The sequence below is a fragment of the Crinia signifera genome, chromosome 3 (assembly GCF_055691185.1).
Source record: "Crinia signifera chromosome 3, ASM5569118v1, whole genome shotgun sequence".
In the NCBI taxonomy this organism is placed as follows: Eukaryota; Metazoa; Chordata; class Amphibia; order Anura; family Myobatrachidae; genus Crinia; species Crinia signifera.
In genome coordinates, this window is record NC_139219.1 from 139,344,057 (window position 1) to 139,362,750 (window position 18,694).

At 42.3% G+C, this 18,694-nt stretch overlaps 1 protein-coding gene across 2 annotated transcripts in view; it reads right to left on the reverse strand.

Annotated features, from left to right (window-relative positions):
* Window positions 1-696: 696 nt before the first annotated feature.
* Window positions 697-18,694, reverse strand: part of ARFGEF3 (ARFGEF family member 3) — a 164,073-nt gene continuing 146,075 nt past the window's right edge. Inside the window, exons 29-35 of one of the 2 annotated variants that reach the window (XM_083176608.1) lie at window positions 17,357-17,471; window positions 14,357-14,459; window positions 13,293-13,424; window positions 12,785-12,915; window positions 9,999-10,007; window positions 3,278-4,487; window positions 697-2,754 (exon numbers count right to left, since the gene is read on the reverse strand). In XM_083176608.1, coding sequence (XP_083032734.1) covers window positions 2,563-2,754; window positions 3,278-4,487; window positions 9,999-10,007; window positions 12,785-12,915; window positions 13,293-13,424; window positions 14,357-14,459; window positions 17,357-17,471 — 1,892 coding nt within the window. In that variant the 3' untranslated portion in view covers window positions 697-2,562. The remainder of the gene's footprint in view (window positions 2,755-3,277; window positions 4,488-9,998; window positions 10,008-12,784; window positions 12,916-13,292; window positions 13,425-14,356; window positions 14,460-17,356; window positions 17,472-18,694) is intronic. The other variant, XM_083176610.1, reaches the window with a different exon arrangement.

Here is an 18,694-nt window from a genome sequence, read left to right on the forward strand (position 1 = left end):
ATCTGAAAAATATATACATTTCTGAAATGTTTTCCACTTCATGAAATGGAACATCTAGCAGCAATGGATTTGGTAGTGATATTGTACAGGAGAGTGGGATAAAGTGTGTACAGAGGCACTTGATTGGACGGTACTTCTAGAACTATTGGGCAGATTCACATAAGTGCAATGGAGGCTTGTATCAGCTGCCATTGCTTAGATTTCCAGCTATTACTGGGCCTGTTTCAGAAATAAATGCAATGCTAACGTTTGTCCAGTTGAGCAATTATTTTCTACTGCACATTCACAAAACAGCCTGGAAACCCCGAAGGCAAATGCATTACCCTAAGTGTTAACAGAAATATGCTACTCTATATCGGAGATCTGGTATCTGTACTGGAAAGGCAAAGCTATAGGCATTCGTTGGCAGTGTCTGGGATGTGGCCAGAAGGCCAGAATGTGTCTCATGGGCTTGTTGTGGGAGTGTAGGGGTAGTGTCAATGCAAGTGGCTGAGTTGACTTGGAGCTTTGACAAAGGCCATGTACAGACAGAGACACAACACCTGCCATAGGGCTTGTGCAAGTGCTGATGGTGAACGTGATGGTGCAACAATGGGGGACTATCTGGAATCAACTCATAATTACCTGGCCAGAGATTCAGCAACATATCATGCCAAGGTCATCAATAAATAAGTAAAATAACTAAAAACAAATGGAAATCCTTGCAGCAGCTTTGTATTGGTACATACGCTATATAACATAGTCCCAAGTACTGAACAAGAAATCTATCACAGTAATCACAATGACCAGTCCCGGGGAGACACACTGGAATCATTAAGCAGAACTTGTAAGTGTGAGAGCAAAGGAATTTATTTAACGGCTTTTTTTCCGAAATGTAATTCAAAATAGTTATTGATTGGATGGGGTTCACACAAAAATGCCCATTGCCGCATAAGTGAACCTAAGCAGTGTCAGACTGGGGCATGAAGGACCCAGCGGTGGAATGCAGTGATAGGGAACATAGGGGGTTATTTTGGTTCACTCTTTCTGACAAATTCCTTCTTAGATGGACAAAGCCATGTGCACTGCAGGTGGGGCAGATGTTACTTGTGCAAAGAGAGTTAGATTTGGGTGGGGTTTTACTTAAAAGTGAGATCTATATTGCAGTGTAAAAATAAAGTAGTCAGCATTTTTCCTGCACAGAAACAAAATAACTCACCCAAATCTAATTATCTCTGCACATTTTACATCTGGCCCCCTGCAGTGCACATGGTTTTGTCCATCTAAGAAGGAATTTGTCAGAAAGAGTGAACCAAAATAAGCCCCAAAGTTAGGAGTGTGGCCAGCCTACAGATTTTGGCTAAACAATAGAGTGCTCATGGTCTGGGCCCTTTAAATACTGCTAGTGCATGCCTGATAATGTAACAAATTAATAACAGCAATGTTGTGTAGAAAATACATCAAAGTCCTGAGCAGTATAATACATCATATGTATAATGCAAATGCACAGCCAGAGAAGGATGTGGGCCCTCAGACAGTGGGGCCCACCAGGGTTTCTCCTGTGAGCCAGTCCAATCCAGGATGAAAGGAAAGCACAATGAACTTAATCCTTTCTGCTCAATGTCTCAATAAGAATCTTTTAGCCTAGGGGTGCCATGAAACCAATGCAGATACTCTAGGGAGCAGTGTATCACAAAATTTTGGGAACCACTGTTCTATTTTAGGTTGGTGGTGGGGTTCATCCCTATGTGTATTTAACCATTAAAATTTGTAATTACATTTTGTAGACAGCACTGGGAAAGCTAGAGTTAACATAGCATTACTTAAGAGCCGTAAAAATTTAATATATAGACATATATTCAAATTGCAAGTAAATCATCCCAATGACTTACACATTCATATATTTATAAAAATAGCATTGAGCATTTATACCATACAGCAGGCAGGTAAAACACGATTTAGTTACACGCTGTATTAGGTTGCATTGAGTAGTAATGCTAGTTTAGTGGTGAAGCTCATTAAAACAAAACACATTTCACCCTAGAATGTCTTGAAAACATTGTAACATTATTGGGGAATCTAATTATGGACATTACCCTCTTATCCAATACCCTCCCATGTGTAGTACAATTCTGAACCTTCACACTAGCACAGCCTAGAAAAGGTAGGCTTGAATAAGCCATTATGGCACTCCATAAGTGAGAGACTAGTTATGGGTAAACAGATTCTACTGTACATAACATATAGATACGTTTTACAAGACAAATGTATATTTTATTATGATGTACTGAGTTTCTATTTAAGCAGAATATAATAATTTTCCTGGTGTTCCTGCAGTGAAAGTGATTTGGTAAATGATACTATGAAAGTCTTATGTATTCTCAAAAATATCTGGATTAAACTAAATGTAAAGCTAGACCAGAAAAAGCCAATTTATGTAATAATTGTAAACACCCATGACTCATTCTACTTACAAAAATGTAGCAAACCTTTAGTAACTAGAGTATATTTTTAAATAGTAGTTTGATATGTAAAAATTACTGAGCCGCCAATTTGATTACCACTTTGCAGTATACAAGGATCTTAAAAAATAATGTCATAAATCCTGCCAACTCTACCCAACCACTCCCTGACTGCCTGTCGCACACGTATGTCATTTACATGACATGTTAGCTGACTGATGCATGGGAACACAGCAGGCTGCAGAGCAGCAAACATCTGATCTGGCAGGATCTGAATCTGATTGAGAATGGTCAACACCATGTTGGTCCAAGCCTGGAACACAAAGTACGTAATACAGGTTATATCACATGACATTGAAACAATAAAATAAGCTACATACAACTTTATCAAAGCCTGTTAAGGTACATCAAAGCATGGGGCATAATGATGATCCTGTTACCTTACTTTGAAATAAAAATATGCCAAACTTTATTTGCTTTAATGATCCAATAGCTGATGACATATCCCATACGGATTATAAAAGCACATTTAAATGATCAAATTAAACTAATGTCATTTTTTATTTTATCCCATACTGTTATTAATATATGTAGTCCCCATTCCCTATGTGATTGTAAAGTGCTATAGTAATGTGCGGTGATGCTACAGGAATCTGCTAGGCGCACCTCCACGTTGACATGCCACTTCCCTTTTACATGTTTATTTTACTAAAATAGTCATGTTTTAAAATACTTGTTTTTCAAAGTATATTTCTGTACAAAAATATGACAAATTATTAATTATTTTCTCCTCAAAGTTTATCATTCTATGGAAATATGGTGGAAATAAATGTTACCTGTATCTGTGCCTCTGCATCTCTTGTTGAAATATTGAATGTACTAACTGTGGAGCCAGAGCGAGATCTCTTTTCCTGTCGCAGTATCTCCGGACCAGCACTGAATGAGTGTCTCATCTGTGTTTGGTCAACAAGATGTTGCGGTCTTTGGGGCATAGGGGAATCCTGCCCTCTTGAAGATAACATTTCCCCCTTTTTATCTAACTTCGTATCTTTAACAAATGTAGTCAGGTTATGTTGCTGCTTCCTCTTTTTGTACTCTGTCATGAGTTTCGCTATCGTTTTATCAGTGGCTATGGTATAGATTTTGTTGCCAGCATTTTCCCACCATTCTTTTTTCCTGCCCTGGTCTCTCTTTTCTGGCTTAGGACTCTGAGGGATACCTGCACCAAAGCCTCTCGTTGGCAAATTATCTGCTGTAAAATCCTTATTTAGATAACGGTCATCTTCTGATGGTGTATCTTTTCCTGATAGGCCTCCTGTTGACGGTGTGGAGGTTTCGGATTGAAATGATGGCAGTATGAAGAAAGGATCTCCTCTAATACCTGGGTGATCATCATTATTTTCCAAATCCAAGTGCATCTGAATGTAATTATTACAAAGTTCCATGCAAAGCTTGTAAAGTCTTTTAACTAGCCAAGCCCAGTCAGCATTACTGACTGGCTGGACACTCAGAGAAGGAATCCGAGCCCTCCACTGTCTTTTCTCCTTTCCCCGTGGAGGGCTGACTTGAGCAGTTTCTTCAAAGATGTCTTCATCTTCTGAGGAGCACTGCTGGGATGAATCTGTGCTATGATCACTCTCTTCAAAGAGTATCTTCTTCACCACATCTGCAGTAATATTGTCTTGATTGGTTAACAAGGCACAAATTAAAGCCTGAAAGTAGATATTGAAGCTCATTGCTGACTGGCGGTACAGATTTGCTGCTCCGCCAATCCCAGAAACCTTCATAAGGAGACACTTTAACCCAGGTCGTGCATCAAACTCCCTAGCTGTCCTATAGGAGTCCAATAATAGGTCAAAAATAACAGCCAGGTTTTGCATTGAAATGTACCTAAGGAATCCAACAGTTTTGGCTTCTTGGATTGGAGCAGTTTTATCCTCAGTACTTGTAGGACCTTTTACAAATTCTTCCAGCAAAATGTCATACAGGTTTTGTAGCAGAACTTGGTGAGAGAGCAAACTGACTACAATTGTCCTAAATGGAATGCTTTGAGAAGACAAAAGAAGTGGTGTTAGAAATTCTTATTACATGATTGCCATAAGAGAAGTATAAAACAGTCTGGTTCTCTTTTGATTAATACAATAAGCAAGACCAGTAGATACGTTTATTGGTAGGGGATACATATATTTAGTTGACAGTTACTATGTATACAGGAGATTGCCAACAGTAAAATAGTGACATATTGGTAATGTTAATTAAACCATTGTAACCATGATGGCAGTAAATTTTGGACTTTTGTATCCTTTAATATCCATGTGGACTCTTAGCAGTAAATTTACTAAGATGTGAATTTTATTGTATATATATTATAAGATGGGATGCCCATAGCAACCAATCAGATTCTACCCATTATCCTCTAGAACAGGGGTAAATTACCCAAAATGGGGTTAAAATTAAATTCCTGGGGGCAATGGACGGTCGCATTCATGTGTCGACCATTGCCATGTCTACATTTTGTGTGTGTGGACAATTTGGCTATGTGCACTTCAACCATATAGGGCAAGGATTCAATGTAGCCGGCAAGGGGGTTAAATGGCGGGGAACACAGAAAACAAGGGCTGTCATAGCTCACAAAAAACATTGAATATACCCCATAGTGATTACCTATTGACTGTAAACCCTTTATACCAGGCTTGTCCAACCCGCGGCCCGCATGCGGCCCAGGTCCGCTAGTAATGCGGCCCAATGCAATAAAACCTGCTGGGAACGGGCTTCAATGGGGCATGACGTACGGCGCTTACAGGATGGTCAGGCGCCAAAAGGAGTCAGTGGAGGCTGGCACTCAACGTGCAGTCGGCGGCCATAGGGAGACAAGGCGGCATACCTGGCGGCATTGCTGAAGGTGGAGGGGCGGACGGCGCAGCAAAAATAGTAAGTCAGACTTAATACAGATCGGGTGGGGTGGCGTGGTTTGGGGGGTGGTGAAGAAGAGGAACTGTGGGGGCATATGTGTCATCTGGCACTGTGGGGGCAAATGTGTCACATGGCACTGTGGGGGCAAATGTGTCATCTGGCACTGTGGGGGCAAATGTGTCATCTGGCACTGTGGGGGCATGTGTCATCTGGCACTGTGGGGGCATATGTGTCATCTGGCACTGTGGGGGCATATGTGTCATCTGGCACTGTGGGGGCATATGTGTCATATGGCACTGTGGGGGCATATGTGTCATATGGCACTGTGGGGGCATATGTGTTATCTGGCACCCTGTATCAGAATGTGAATTTTTTACTCATTCCCTGTGTCAGAATGTGTATTTCAGCTTATTTTCTGTGTCACAATGTGAATTTTGGCTCATTCTCTGTGTCAGAAAGTGAATTTCGGCTTATTCTCTGTGTCAGAGAATAAGCCGGAATTCACTTTCTGACACAGAATGTGAATTTCGGCTTATTCTCTGTGTCAGAAAGTGAATTCCGGCTTATTCTCTGACACAAAGAAGAAGCCGAAATTCACATTGTGACACAGAGAATAAGCCAAAATTCACATTGTGACAAGGAGAATAAGCCGAAATTCACTTTCTGACACAGAGAATAAGCCGGAATTCACTTTGTGTCAGAAAGTGAATTTCGGCTTATTCTCCTTGTCACAATGTGAATTTTGGCTTATTCTCTGTGTCACAATGTGAATTTCTGCTTCTTCTTTGTGTCAGAATGTGAATTTCAGCCTATTCTCTGTGTCAGAATGTGAGAAACAATGTCAAACATCTCACTAACTTCATTTCCAATTACGTTTAATATGTTAACTATGTTTTCTATGTTTTTTTTGGATGATCAGGTATCGTTACTGTTATTTTATTTTATGTGCGGCCCAAACCAAATTTTCATCTTCTAATGTGGCCCAGGGAAGGTGAAAGGTTGGACACTCCTGCTTTATACTATAACCAACTTTAAAAAGGATGATAAAACAACATGCCTAAAGTTATGAAGGCTACATGGATAAAATACTAAGTAATATTACAACCATGCCATCTGCATTCTCCCACTGGCATATTCACTAGCAACATAATAACTATTTACAATATGATTATTTCCTATTGGTACAATAGAACAACATTATTGTAGCGAGCAATCCATTTATCTAAAAAGGTTTCTTTGGGTTATAATACTATAAAATCCATTATACTTTTGGTATGTGAATTATGGAAAATTGATGCCAAAGAAACAGTAAGTAAGTTGCACATGACCAAGCCATTATCGGTCCACATACAGATGGAGCGCCTCTCATTCTTGCCGCCAGCGCACCATCGCAGAGGTTTTGGCGACCGTCTTTTCTTCTTGCGCTCCCATCCGCCGAGGGGCATGGATGCTCACTATGCAATACAAATCACCACCGCTGGGTGACTATTGCTCCACCAATCCAGTGGTGGATTGATAAACAGTACCGATAAAAACCCGCCATTTGCCGAGAGGAGTGAGCTTGCACAGTATACTACAGTAGGAGATGCTTGTGCGTCTCATCCCTGTGAACATCGCTGTGGCTCCAACTGTACTGTACAACTGTATAATGGGGAGAGATAAAATCTCCTCCCTAAGTTCCTGGATGCCAAAACACTGTGTTTACGCTCTTTATACAGTATTTCCTATTTGCGGTACTCAGTAGTAATGTGCTAGGTGGACAATTGGAGGGGACCCTAACTATGGTTGCTTGCCGCTTCCCTTACTGATGTCATATAAATGACTACTTCTGAAAGCCAAGAGACTACTCTTTCATATGGTACCGGTCTCAAGTCTCTAGGACATATAGAACGGGATATATCAGGGTGCAAAATAGACACATTTTTCCCCTTTGATTAGAATGGACCCGTTAATTCAGACCCACCATGGGTTCTGATGCTTGCAGTTACCCTTTCCGGGGTCTCAGAAACTTGGGGTTCATATCCTCTGGTAGATAAACTTATCCTCTTCCATACGAACCCAGTTCTGAGCAAATTAAATTACCGTAACCAGTGAAATTCAGCTTTAAGTTTTTAATTTATCCATAGGGTTAAGCTTTAGCAATGCTATGTTAGCAGCTTTTACACCAATGCTACTGACTCTGTAACAAATGCTTTGGTTCTTGCTGCATGGAGTCGCACAAAAAGGCTTTTATGGAAAAAAAGTGTGTGTGTGTGTGTGTGTGTGTGTGTGCGCTTAGTTTTATTAAATATAACTTTCAAAAATGCTTAAAAAAATAAAATAAAATCACAGTGATCGAACACAGGTTTCCAACGTCTAGAGCGGCGCAGTTATCCACTAGCCTACACCACTTAGTGATGTGTATGTAGAGAGTGCTCCCATTCAGAGACAGCCGTAGCACCATTCCGAAAACTTGAGTCGATACAGCGTCTAAGACACTCCCATTCTAGTCAATAGGGAAATATGTGTCTATTTTGCACCCTGATATCTCGGGTTCTATGTGTCCTAGAGACTTGATACTGGTACCATATGAAAGAGGAGACTTGGGTTTCAGAGCTGACTAAGTAGTAGTTTATGTGACATTAGTAAGGGAATCAGCAATCACCGTAGTTAGGGTGCCCTCCAATTGTCCACCTAGCACATTACTATGGAGTACCGCAAATAGGAAATACTGTATAAAGAGGCTAAACACAGGTGTTTGGCATCCATGAACGTAGGGAGGAGCTTTTATGTATCCCTATTATATTTATAGAGCTATCACTTATAGCTTTAGCCATTACAGTACAATGCAATAAAAGCTGTTTGTGCCTGTGCAGATGCACTAGCGTCTGTGCCCATGTAGATGCACAGAAAGCTTTATAGGCAGGATTTTTTGTGTGTTAAATATATAGTAACTGACCTACTGTAAATTTGTTAGAAAAAAAATAAGTTCCCTTTAATAATCAAACGCAGGCATACTGTACTTTATTGTACAACATGCAGAGCACTTATCCACTAGCCTACACACCTGATCAGAGCGGCCAAAGCTTCCACTCAGATTCATCCTAGCGCCTTTCGACCAAACCAATAAAACGCATTAGCGTCTGTGCCCATAGCAAGTTATAAAATAGTGTAATGATACGCAGGGGTGCCGAGAGAGGGGGGGAGCAGGTACAATTTACCCGGGCCCGGGCCTGTCAGGGGGGCCCTGGTCTGGACACACAGGGTTTTTTTTATTTGGTGGCAAGTACCCCCAACACGACCTATTCCATTATGTACAAAATGCTCTGTTCCTGGACTTCCCTGCCATTGGTAGTTACAGAGGTTGGACTCCAGCACAGTCCAAAATTCAAAGAGGGGCAGTCACATCAACTGCCAGTGAGTCCAGGACAGTGATGCTTGGGGTGGCAGTATATATGACCCCCCCTTTTTGAATATTGGTCTGTGCTGCAGGCTCACATCTGTAACTAGGGATGTCCAGAAACAGAGCATTTTGTACCTAATGGAAGGGGTCATGTTGGAGGGTATGTGTAAATCCTTTGCAAAGAGCATGTAACCCATGGCATGTAAATCAGGGCAGACAGGTTAATCCCTGGCAGAGCAGGTTAACCCCTTAATATGCAATGAGCATTACGGTGTGTGGCATAACGTGTAATGAGCATTATGGCATGTGGTATAATATGTAATGGGTGTGTGACATGTGTAATAGGCATTACAGTGTAAATTGTTGAACGTGTATCCACCTTGGAAGCAGTGGCGTAACAACGGGTCCGTAGAGTGTGTACGGGAGCTCCATCCGTGGGGGCCCCAGGAAGTTGTTGTACCGGGGACCAGGATTTCTCTTGGCGGCCCTGATGATACGCACTTCAATGTAATTGTATCTATTAGTGTCTGTCTACAGTACTGTAGCTTACTGAACAGTACAGTAGCAGCAGAGCTTTTTAATACTGTAGTCACTTCATGCACACGCTGCAGCACACAATTCACGCATGTGCAGTGAAGATTTAAAAAAGTGACATCTGGTGGATGATTACTGGTATTGCACTCATCCGGCAATGCCACCGCCAATTGCCAAGCTGTTAAAATGTAATGCGATGCCTTGCGCTGTGGGCCGCCATGGCGGGCTGGCGGTATAACCGCCATAGGTAGGCTGAATGAGCGGCGCTACATCTGTATGGTGAGCATTAAACATTACCTACATAGAGGTTCCCTGGAAATGGCATGTTAAATTTATATAAGAGTGCATGTACAAATAAAGTATTACATAGCAATGTGTTTCAAGTAAATGCTACAGAACAAATACATGTATTTGGTGTAAAGAAGTATAAAGGACTAGTCTCTAAGTGCCCTTGTTCCAAAAACAGAGGAAAAGGAAGTAAATAACTTGCTGATTTCTCAGTTAATAATTACTATTTATATTGGAAACAATTTACAGACAGGTTCTAGTAGCATTAAACACAGCATCAATACAAATAAACCTTCACAGGATTTTTTTTGTTGGTCTTTTCTAAAAAATATTAATAATCATTTTAGTGTACAATTATATGACACTACTGTATGTCATTGTAGATCACCACACAAACGCACTAGAACGCGGAAGCAGAAATAGCAATAGGAAGCTCTTACCCCAGTTTTCTGTTTAGTAGCACAGCGTTAGTTACAGGTAGGAAACAAAAATGCAGAGAGTTAAAAAGTTGCTCATGCAAGAAACACATAAGTACACATAACACAGCACATGAACATGGACCAGTCACGGTTTGTAGACATTTACATACAGTGAACATACATGTTGCCATGACTGGTTATAAACATTTACAATGGTCACCAAACTTAAGCGAACATAGAGCACTTATGATAGCAGAGTAAGAACCAAGTGAGAAAAAAACAAAAACATAAAAACAAGGCATTATATATGTTCTTCACTGCACTTTCAGTCTAATGTATTTAATAAAAGTTATTCCAGCAAGCCCTGGTATTATCTGTAAGAACATCTAATGGCAGATTTAGGGTCTGCGGAACATAAGACTTCTGTCCCCTGGATTGATGGGAGACTTATGGATACAGACAGACCCATAGCAATCACTGATCTATGTGAAGATACGCTGGTAAGTGGTCTTAAAATAATGCATGAAGGAACAGGCAGAAAATGTACAGCACGTCCTGTCCTATCATACATCATGGCAAAGTTGGTCTGCACAGGTCACTGGGCAAATAACAATAAAAAGATGGAGAAGGAGCAGTCCTGATTTACTGACCCTACATATGCACTATAACGCAGCAGTGCTACAGGAATGCACAGGGTGCATCTTACTAAGGGCCTTATTCTAGTTCACTCTTTCTGACAAAATCCTTCTTAGATGGACAAAACCATGTGCACTGCAGGGGGGGCAGATATTTTGTTTCTGTGCAGGGAAAATACTTGCTGCTTTATTTTTAGACTGCAATATAGATCTCACTTTGAAGTAAAACCCCACCCAAATCTAATTCTCTCTGCACATGTTACATCTGCCCCACCTACAGTGCACATGGTTTTGTCCATCTAAAAAGGATTTTGTCAGAAAGAGTGAACTAGAATAAGGCCCTAAGTGTATATCATGTTTAGTTAGACTTGCTGTAACGTTAGACTTGTTGTATAATTAAAGTTTTTTCATATCGGATTTACCTTTTCATACCATAAAAAAACATAGAATACTCTGTTACTGTAGCATGCACTGTAAGTTTTGTTTTATAACAGGCAATAATTTAGAGTGTGATGAAAGACTAATTATTATCTTTAAAAATGAATCCAAAACTATGGTCTTTAAAAACCACAAAAGGGTTTGCCATTAGTACATTATTGGATACTCATATGCACATGGCGGAAACACAAAATCGCCACCAGATATACCAAGTAATGTGTACTATGTACCAGACCTAGACCAGGTGCTGTCACCTTTACCACAAGAGTCATGTTAGGGCAGGGTTGCCGACCCTCCCAGAATTCCCGGGAGTCTCCCGAAAATCGGGTCCCCCTCCCGGCCCCCCGGAAGGGTGGGCAACCCTCCCGGAATCTGGGGGACCCCCCTGAGCCCCCCGAATCGCGGCATGTAAATGCCGCAATCCGCGGGTCTCAGAGGAGGGGGCGGAGCTAAAATGGCACAATCGTGTCATTTTAGCCCCGCCCCCTCCATAGAGATCAGTCATTTATCCTATTTCCTGTAATGGGAACGGGGCTTAATGACGTCACAGTCAAGCCCCGCCCCCGATCGGGTAAGGAAAATCTCCTCTCCGGGCTTCTCCCGGAGAGGAGCATTTAAAAGTCGGCAACCCTGTGTTAGGGAAGAAGGGCAGTGAAGATAGCAGTCTCCCTGTCCTCTCCCTGCCCCTTCTGTGACAGCAGCTGCTCAGCAGAGCTCAGGGCATATGTGGGGTCTCCTCCTCCTGACTGCTTGCTGACCCAGTGTCCCTTTGCTCTGATCCCGCCACCGCTTTAGTAAAGTGACCTGACATACACATATGCCCAGTCACCTCCTGCTAACTGTTCCCTCACTCTGTCTGTATAGTAGCCTCTGCTATGTTCTCACACCTGCCATTGTCCCTGCTGCCCCCGGATCTTTCATCCACCCCCCCCCCCCGCATCCCTGATTTGCCAGAACGGTGTAATTACTATGTTGTCTTCCCATGGTGCTGCCCCTAGCTTGCTCGGCTCCATCCTCTGTGGCACTGCCAGTGCATGTACTGACCGAACCAGGATCCAACACACAGCAATATCCGCAGCTGAATAGAGAATGGCAGAGGGCCTCTAATACTACTTTCAGACCGCAAACCCGTGTCAAACCCTGCATTTTGAACACGGGTTTGTCCTTGTGAAGGGCAAGTGTGTATTGCAGGCTGTACCAGCGTGGAGCAATAGGCTCCCAAAAATGTGGATTGCAGGCTGTAGAAGTGTGGAGCGCAGGCTGGGATGGTGCCTGAGTCCCGTGGTCCGCAGCTCCAGCGTACTGCTTGTTGGTCTCCGGGGTCAGACTGCTGACCTTACAGGAATCCACCAATAGCGGCATTTCACAAACAGTAGTGTCGGATGACACGTGTCGGGGCCTTTCTGACCGCACGCAAACACGTGTTAGAGCCGTGTTCAACCCTGGTAAATACCAGGGTTGAAAAGCCGTGTTGCTGAACACGGGTTTTCTGAGTGTGGCGCTTTCATACCGCACCTTCACCCGTGTTTAAGCCCCGCGAACACGGCAATAACCCGTGTTCACAGTGCGGTCTGAAAGCGGTATAATTCAAATTACACTGCCAGGAAAAAGTAACAATTCTGCATTGAACATCTTCATGGATAGACCCATTAAGAGAAACAAATGCTTTATTTGTATAATAAACTAAAGGAAAAATAAATAAATCTGCTGTGCTGCTGGCTAGTAAGTATTTACCTTTTCTGTGTGTGCCCATTGGGCTTCTCATCTGGAGGCAGCTCAATGATCAGCACGCATGACTGAGCATGCTCAAACCCCTCCTTATGGTTTGGGGTCTTTGGTGAACACTGTGCATCTAGCATGAACACCTGTCAATCAAATGTGAACAAGTATTAGAGACATGAAGATGTAGTATAAGTGGTCTGTGTGTAGATGGAGTTGCAGGATACTGAGAGCTGCTGTAACTGCATGCAGAGATGTGCCTAATTTCAGATGGATCTCTTACACCAAGGTTAGTGTTGGTGCAAGACTGCACTTATAGTGATTGCTGCTACATCACAAGTGGATAGAGACAGCACTGCCACAATTCTGTGACCACAACTTGGTGCCATCTGTAGCAGGCATGCACGCACCTTTGAATCATACACATTGTGTCCTGTCAGAGACTTGTCAAAGAGATGGGGGGGATCACCAGGAATGCATGTAAAGATGAGTTATGAGTTATGTATCATTCAACTACACTAACCTGTTGTGTCATGGCCCGGATTCTCCAGTATTCCGCTTCTGCATTGGGAGACAGAGATGGAGCTGCAACCTTTACCTCACAGGCATCTCCAGAAAAGCTTTCTGAGCCACTGTGGAAATAGCCTAATAAATTCTAAAGAGAGGACAACAGAATTAAACAATTGAAGACCATACATCAAAGAAGAACTGCAGCTATACTAGAACTGTCTATATGTACAGTTTTATGTTTTGACCATGCTAAAACTGATGCAGGGCATGCTGGGATGTGTAGTTCAACAACAGCTGGAGTGTCAAGGTTAGCCATCACTGGTCTATATGGATGTTTTTTGGAGAAACAACGTATACAGGAAATAAGCAAAAAAAAAGAAGACACAAATGAATATAAAGGAGAGATATATCTTGTTTGGCCAGTATTGCCTGTATGAGTGTACCACTGTCTGAAATTGTGCCTGAGAGGGACAACAAGAAGATACTAACATGTTGTCAATTAATGAAAATAGTAACAGAGGGCAATATTTCAGAATATCACATAAATGCTCAGATAGGTTCAATATGGTGTCTAGCTCCTTAAACCACTGGGCAACCACATGTGCCATCATTAAGAAAATTCTGGGACATAATGTGGCGATGAGGATGGAGTTGCTGCTTTCCTAACAAAGTACAGATTATTGGTATTCTACGAATGTGCAGAACACAATCTGCATATGCGCAAATGGGCCCTGCGATACAGTTTGCCATCAGATTATCAGTCTGATGCTGTTCAGGGGTGGCAACTGACTCCATTTGTGAAAATGGAAACGTGTTGCCGAAGTTAAGGGAAGGTTTTACAATCTCTTGGGCTGCACTCGTTTTTTAACACATTCAACTGGGTCTGAAAATGTAAACCATTGTTTTTTATGACCCCAACATTACTCCTGTTAGAGTGTCATTAAGGTTTCTGAATTCTTCCTACTCCATTTCACTTGTGTTTATGTCAATTAAATGTATTGTGGAAATATTATTAACAACTTTACTAGCTATTCATAGATACAAAGGAAATACACCAGAAGTAGAGCCGTGGTTTACCTTCATTGGTTCCAGTGTAGCTGAAAATGCATCTTGCAATGCACAGCAGGCCAATCTCCACATTTCCTCAGTAAATACCGGTCCTGCAGTTACCAATACATATCTGAAAAATAATAACCCAAAAAGACTTAGATCAGAATTCATGCAACTATATTACTGGTATGGACTCAGAGATCAAAATATGCAATAATATTTTGGAGGGGGTGGGAAAAAGTTATTTTAACGGGAGTAAATAAAACAGATTACCTTTAAACAACTATTCTGAAAGTCGTCCTAAGCTGTGCAAGGCACATTGTGATGTAAATAGCACTGGGGAACAAAAAAATTTTTTTTCTTGCCAAGGATTTAAGATCGGTTTGTGAGTACTCGCAGGTCCTAATTTCACATTAGATCTAGAATTGGCTTCAGTTTTCAAATTCATTAAAAATGATAAAAAGCAATTACTTTCTCCATTTGGTGTACCTTAATAGTATAGGCTGCTTTACTTAACAGAATAAACTTAGCGTTCTGAACAACTACCTTCTTTCAACAACAATAATAATTATAATGTTTGTGTCTATTTAAAAATGGTAAACCACCTTCTTGGGCAGCAAAGTGGATATACAGATAGGGGTATTCAATGCTCTGGCGAGCGCAAGGTAGCGAATCCTGTTTTGGATTCGCTGTGCGCTCGCCAGGAAATATCGCTGCTCTTTAATTCGTGAGCCTCCCCCAGCCCACACTATTCAATGCGTCAGGGGCTCGCTGCCCCTGACTTCGAATACAGGCGAATGCTAGTGGGGAATGGTAGTGGCGATTCCCCCCCACCACCCCACCCCCCCAGCGTGCACAGCCCGCAGCAGCAGTCCTCCAGCTCCGGCAGCCCCAGCGCTGACATCACCGTGCTGTGGCTGCCGGAGCTAAAAGTCCTGCTGCTGCGTCCCTGTTCTGTGGGGGCTCCCTGCATATGAGTGAGGGGGGCAAGCGGCAGGCGAATATGGCATGGCGGAGGGAGCCCGCGCACAGCTCCCCCGCCTCTGGCCAGCCAATCAGCTGCAGTGGCGAATCCCCGTGTCCGTCCCCCCCCACACAGCCCGCACAGCCCGCAGCAGCAGTCCTCCGGCTCCGGCAGCCCCAGCGCTGACATCACCGTGCTGTGGCTGCCGGAGGCAAAGGTCTGCTGCTGCTGCGTCCCTGCGACATCAGTGAGCCCCCCCCCGCTAATCTCAATCAGCAGGGGAAAGTAGCATTGCGGAGGGGGCAGGCGAATGTGCAATGGCGGAGGGGGCGGGCGAATCTTGAATGGCGGAGGGGGCGGGCGCATGTGGCATGGCGGAGGGAGAGCACTACAGAACAGCTCCCCCGCCTCTGCTCAATGAAAGCAGCAGTGGCTGCTATCTGCAAAAGATTCGGGCTGCTGCTGCTGCTGGTCCTTGTCCCCCGCATATCTCTCCCCCCTCCCGTCCTGTCCCCTCACCTCCCTCCCCTCACCTCACCCCCAGGGCTGCAGGGTGCTGCTGGGGTCGGAGCCGCTGCACTCACTGGTCCCGATCATCGGGATCATTGTGCAGTGAATATATGAATATTAATGAGCGGCTCCGGCTCCCGGCCCACTGCTGGCGAATGTGTAAAAAAAAAAATAAAAAATATTGTTTAAAAAAAAAAAATATATATTAAAAATATATTCATGTGCTGCACGTATATGAATAAAAATAGCATACCCCTTCATAGGAAAAATATTCTGATTTTTGAACACAAAAAAAAAAATTAAAAACGCTTTAATTTAAAAGATCACATTACAGTTCACCTAAAAAAGCTGCCGAATGCTAAACGGAGAATCATGGCGAAAATCAGTGGAGAAAGCAGTTCTCCATTTGAGCATTGAATACACTGTCGGCGAATTCCACTAAAAACCCCATTGAAAATCAGAGGCGAATTGTGGAGAATAATTTACGGCGAATCGGCAGACATTCGCTGTTCATTTGTGGCGAATTGCCTCCATTGAATAGGGAGAATTGTTTTTTCTAACAGAAAATTCGCCGTAAACCCAGCGAATTGCCAGATTCACTGAAAAAAAACAGCGAATCTGAGGCATTGAATACTGGCCTAAGTATCACTGGGGCAGATGTATTAAGCCTGGAGAAGAGATAAACTGGAGATAAAGTGAAAATAAGGTAAAAGGAGATAACGCACCAGCCAATCAACTCCCAACTGTCATTTTTAAACACAGTTCATTGGCTGGTGCTTTATCTCCTTTCACTTTATCTCCAGTTTATCTCTTCTCCAGGCTTAATACATCTCCCCCCTTGTCACATATGCTTATGGGATAGTCTTGCAAAAAAAAAAAAAAAGCACTGGCAGCAAATGGAAGGGCCTTCAAGAGAAGTTATAACTGTAGGAGAAGCCAACATCATTCATGAGTCTTTTGACAGGAAAAATAATCATACTGTACTACTGCCTCTCCATATCAAACTGGGTTTAATGAAACAATTAGGAAAAGCATTGGACAAACATTTCTATCTCTACAACATGCTAAAATGTTTCTACAAAGTAGGTGCCAACATTGAAAAAGTAAATTTTTTGCACAGCCATTTATATTACTTCCTATCCAATCTAGGAGATTTAAGCGAAGAACAGGTTGAACGGTTCCACCAGGATTTTCAGGTAATGGAAGATAGATATCAAGGAAGGTGGGTTTGTCCCTCGATGGCCTATTACTGTTGGAGTCTGCCCGCAATAAGGATACAAAAGAAAATCTCACAAAAAATGGTTCTCGTAGCTTCCTAGCATATATGTAATTATCCTCTGTCTTTTTTCCATTTTACGAATAAAATGTTATTAAAATAAAAAAAATCTTCTGAACTATTTTTAACATTGTTCAATTTAATTTGTTATAAATATTGAATACTTATGCATATCTCAAAAGCTAGAGCCAATTGAAAAATAAGCATGGCATATTTATGATAAGAAGCACAAAATGTATTGAAATCAACTCTAAAATCCCTGGCATTTTGATTTTACCTGATACAGGAACAACCCACTCTAGAGATGGTTTCAGTGGGCTCTGCCACACAAGATACTAGCAGCTTGAATAATTCTTTCAACATAGTGTTAATCATATTTTCATAACCGATATCTATAAGAAAAAACACACAAATTCTGATAATAAATCTTATGTATGTAATCATAAAAAGCAATATCCAAATTTAATCAAGCAAAACTCAATGCAGTTAAAAGAATGTTGGTTCATGGCTTAATAAAGAATATTTAAAAAAGAAAAAAAAGAAAAAAGGAGGTGTGACAACTGTCCCAGAAAGTGTTCACTGGCTCCTATTCATTTCATGCATAGTGGTTTAAGGCGTTGAAGGTAATGTGAGTAGCTGGGCATCAAACTACACTTGTATGAAGCGAAGACCTCCCCCCTCTTCGTCACATAAAGGGAGCCAACTAAAATTCAGTTTAACCCCTAGAAGAAGGCACTTTGCCCTGGAAGAAGAGCACTTGTTGCTCGAAACGCGTTGGCGGCAGTGACTGATTGGACCATAGGACTGAACCTAACCTGTGCTAAGATATTTGGGGCCACAGCAGGGTGCACATCCGGACTGCATCCCTGCCCTTTTTCCATCCCTTGCTGGCTCCAAATACCCTTAGGGGTAAGGATTCATCTAATTTTACTATCATTTATGTGAACCGTTTTTATGTGAATCTGTGATATTTTGTCGAAATAAATTTTACATATTTTTATCTTACCTCTGGCGCCTGAAAAGTGTCACACTACTTTTTTCTAACCCCTAGAAGAGCCTAGACCAGTGGTTCCCAAACTTTTTCAGTTCGAGTCACTCTTTGAGTCTCCATGATTTCTACAAGGCACCTTTAAGCCAAAATAAATAACCAAACTGTCCCCTTTTTAAAGTAGTTGGGTGAAAAAAACGCTATTAGTATTAGATCAGCTAAACAATACTTAACTTGTTTGCAAAAATATACATACATCAATCCAAGAAAAAAATAAGATAATGTACAGTATCTAGTTGCCGATTTCTCCTTCGGCACCGAAGATCCGTGGCTGAATTGAAACACCACAGCAGACAGCGACACCCCAGGCAGGGAACAGGAACTGCATGGGTTCTCAAAGATAGTGGGTGCTAGAATTAACACTACTGCTGATTCCGGTCACCTGAGCGTGCGCTGGCTGATCCCATTCATAGAACATTGCGCCCAATGAAAACCCCCTCCACCCCATCGCACGCAGTCTCCAAGCTATTCCCTCTGGCTTACCACCCCTGACGCCGACTGACTCCAATCATTAATGGACAGGGAGTACAAAATATGCGGCTGCAAGCAGCCTGGTTAGAGCCTTCA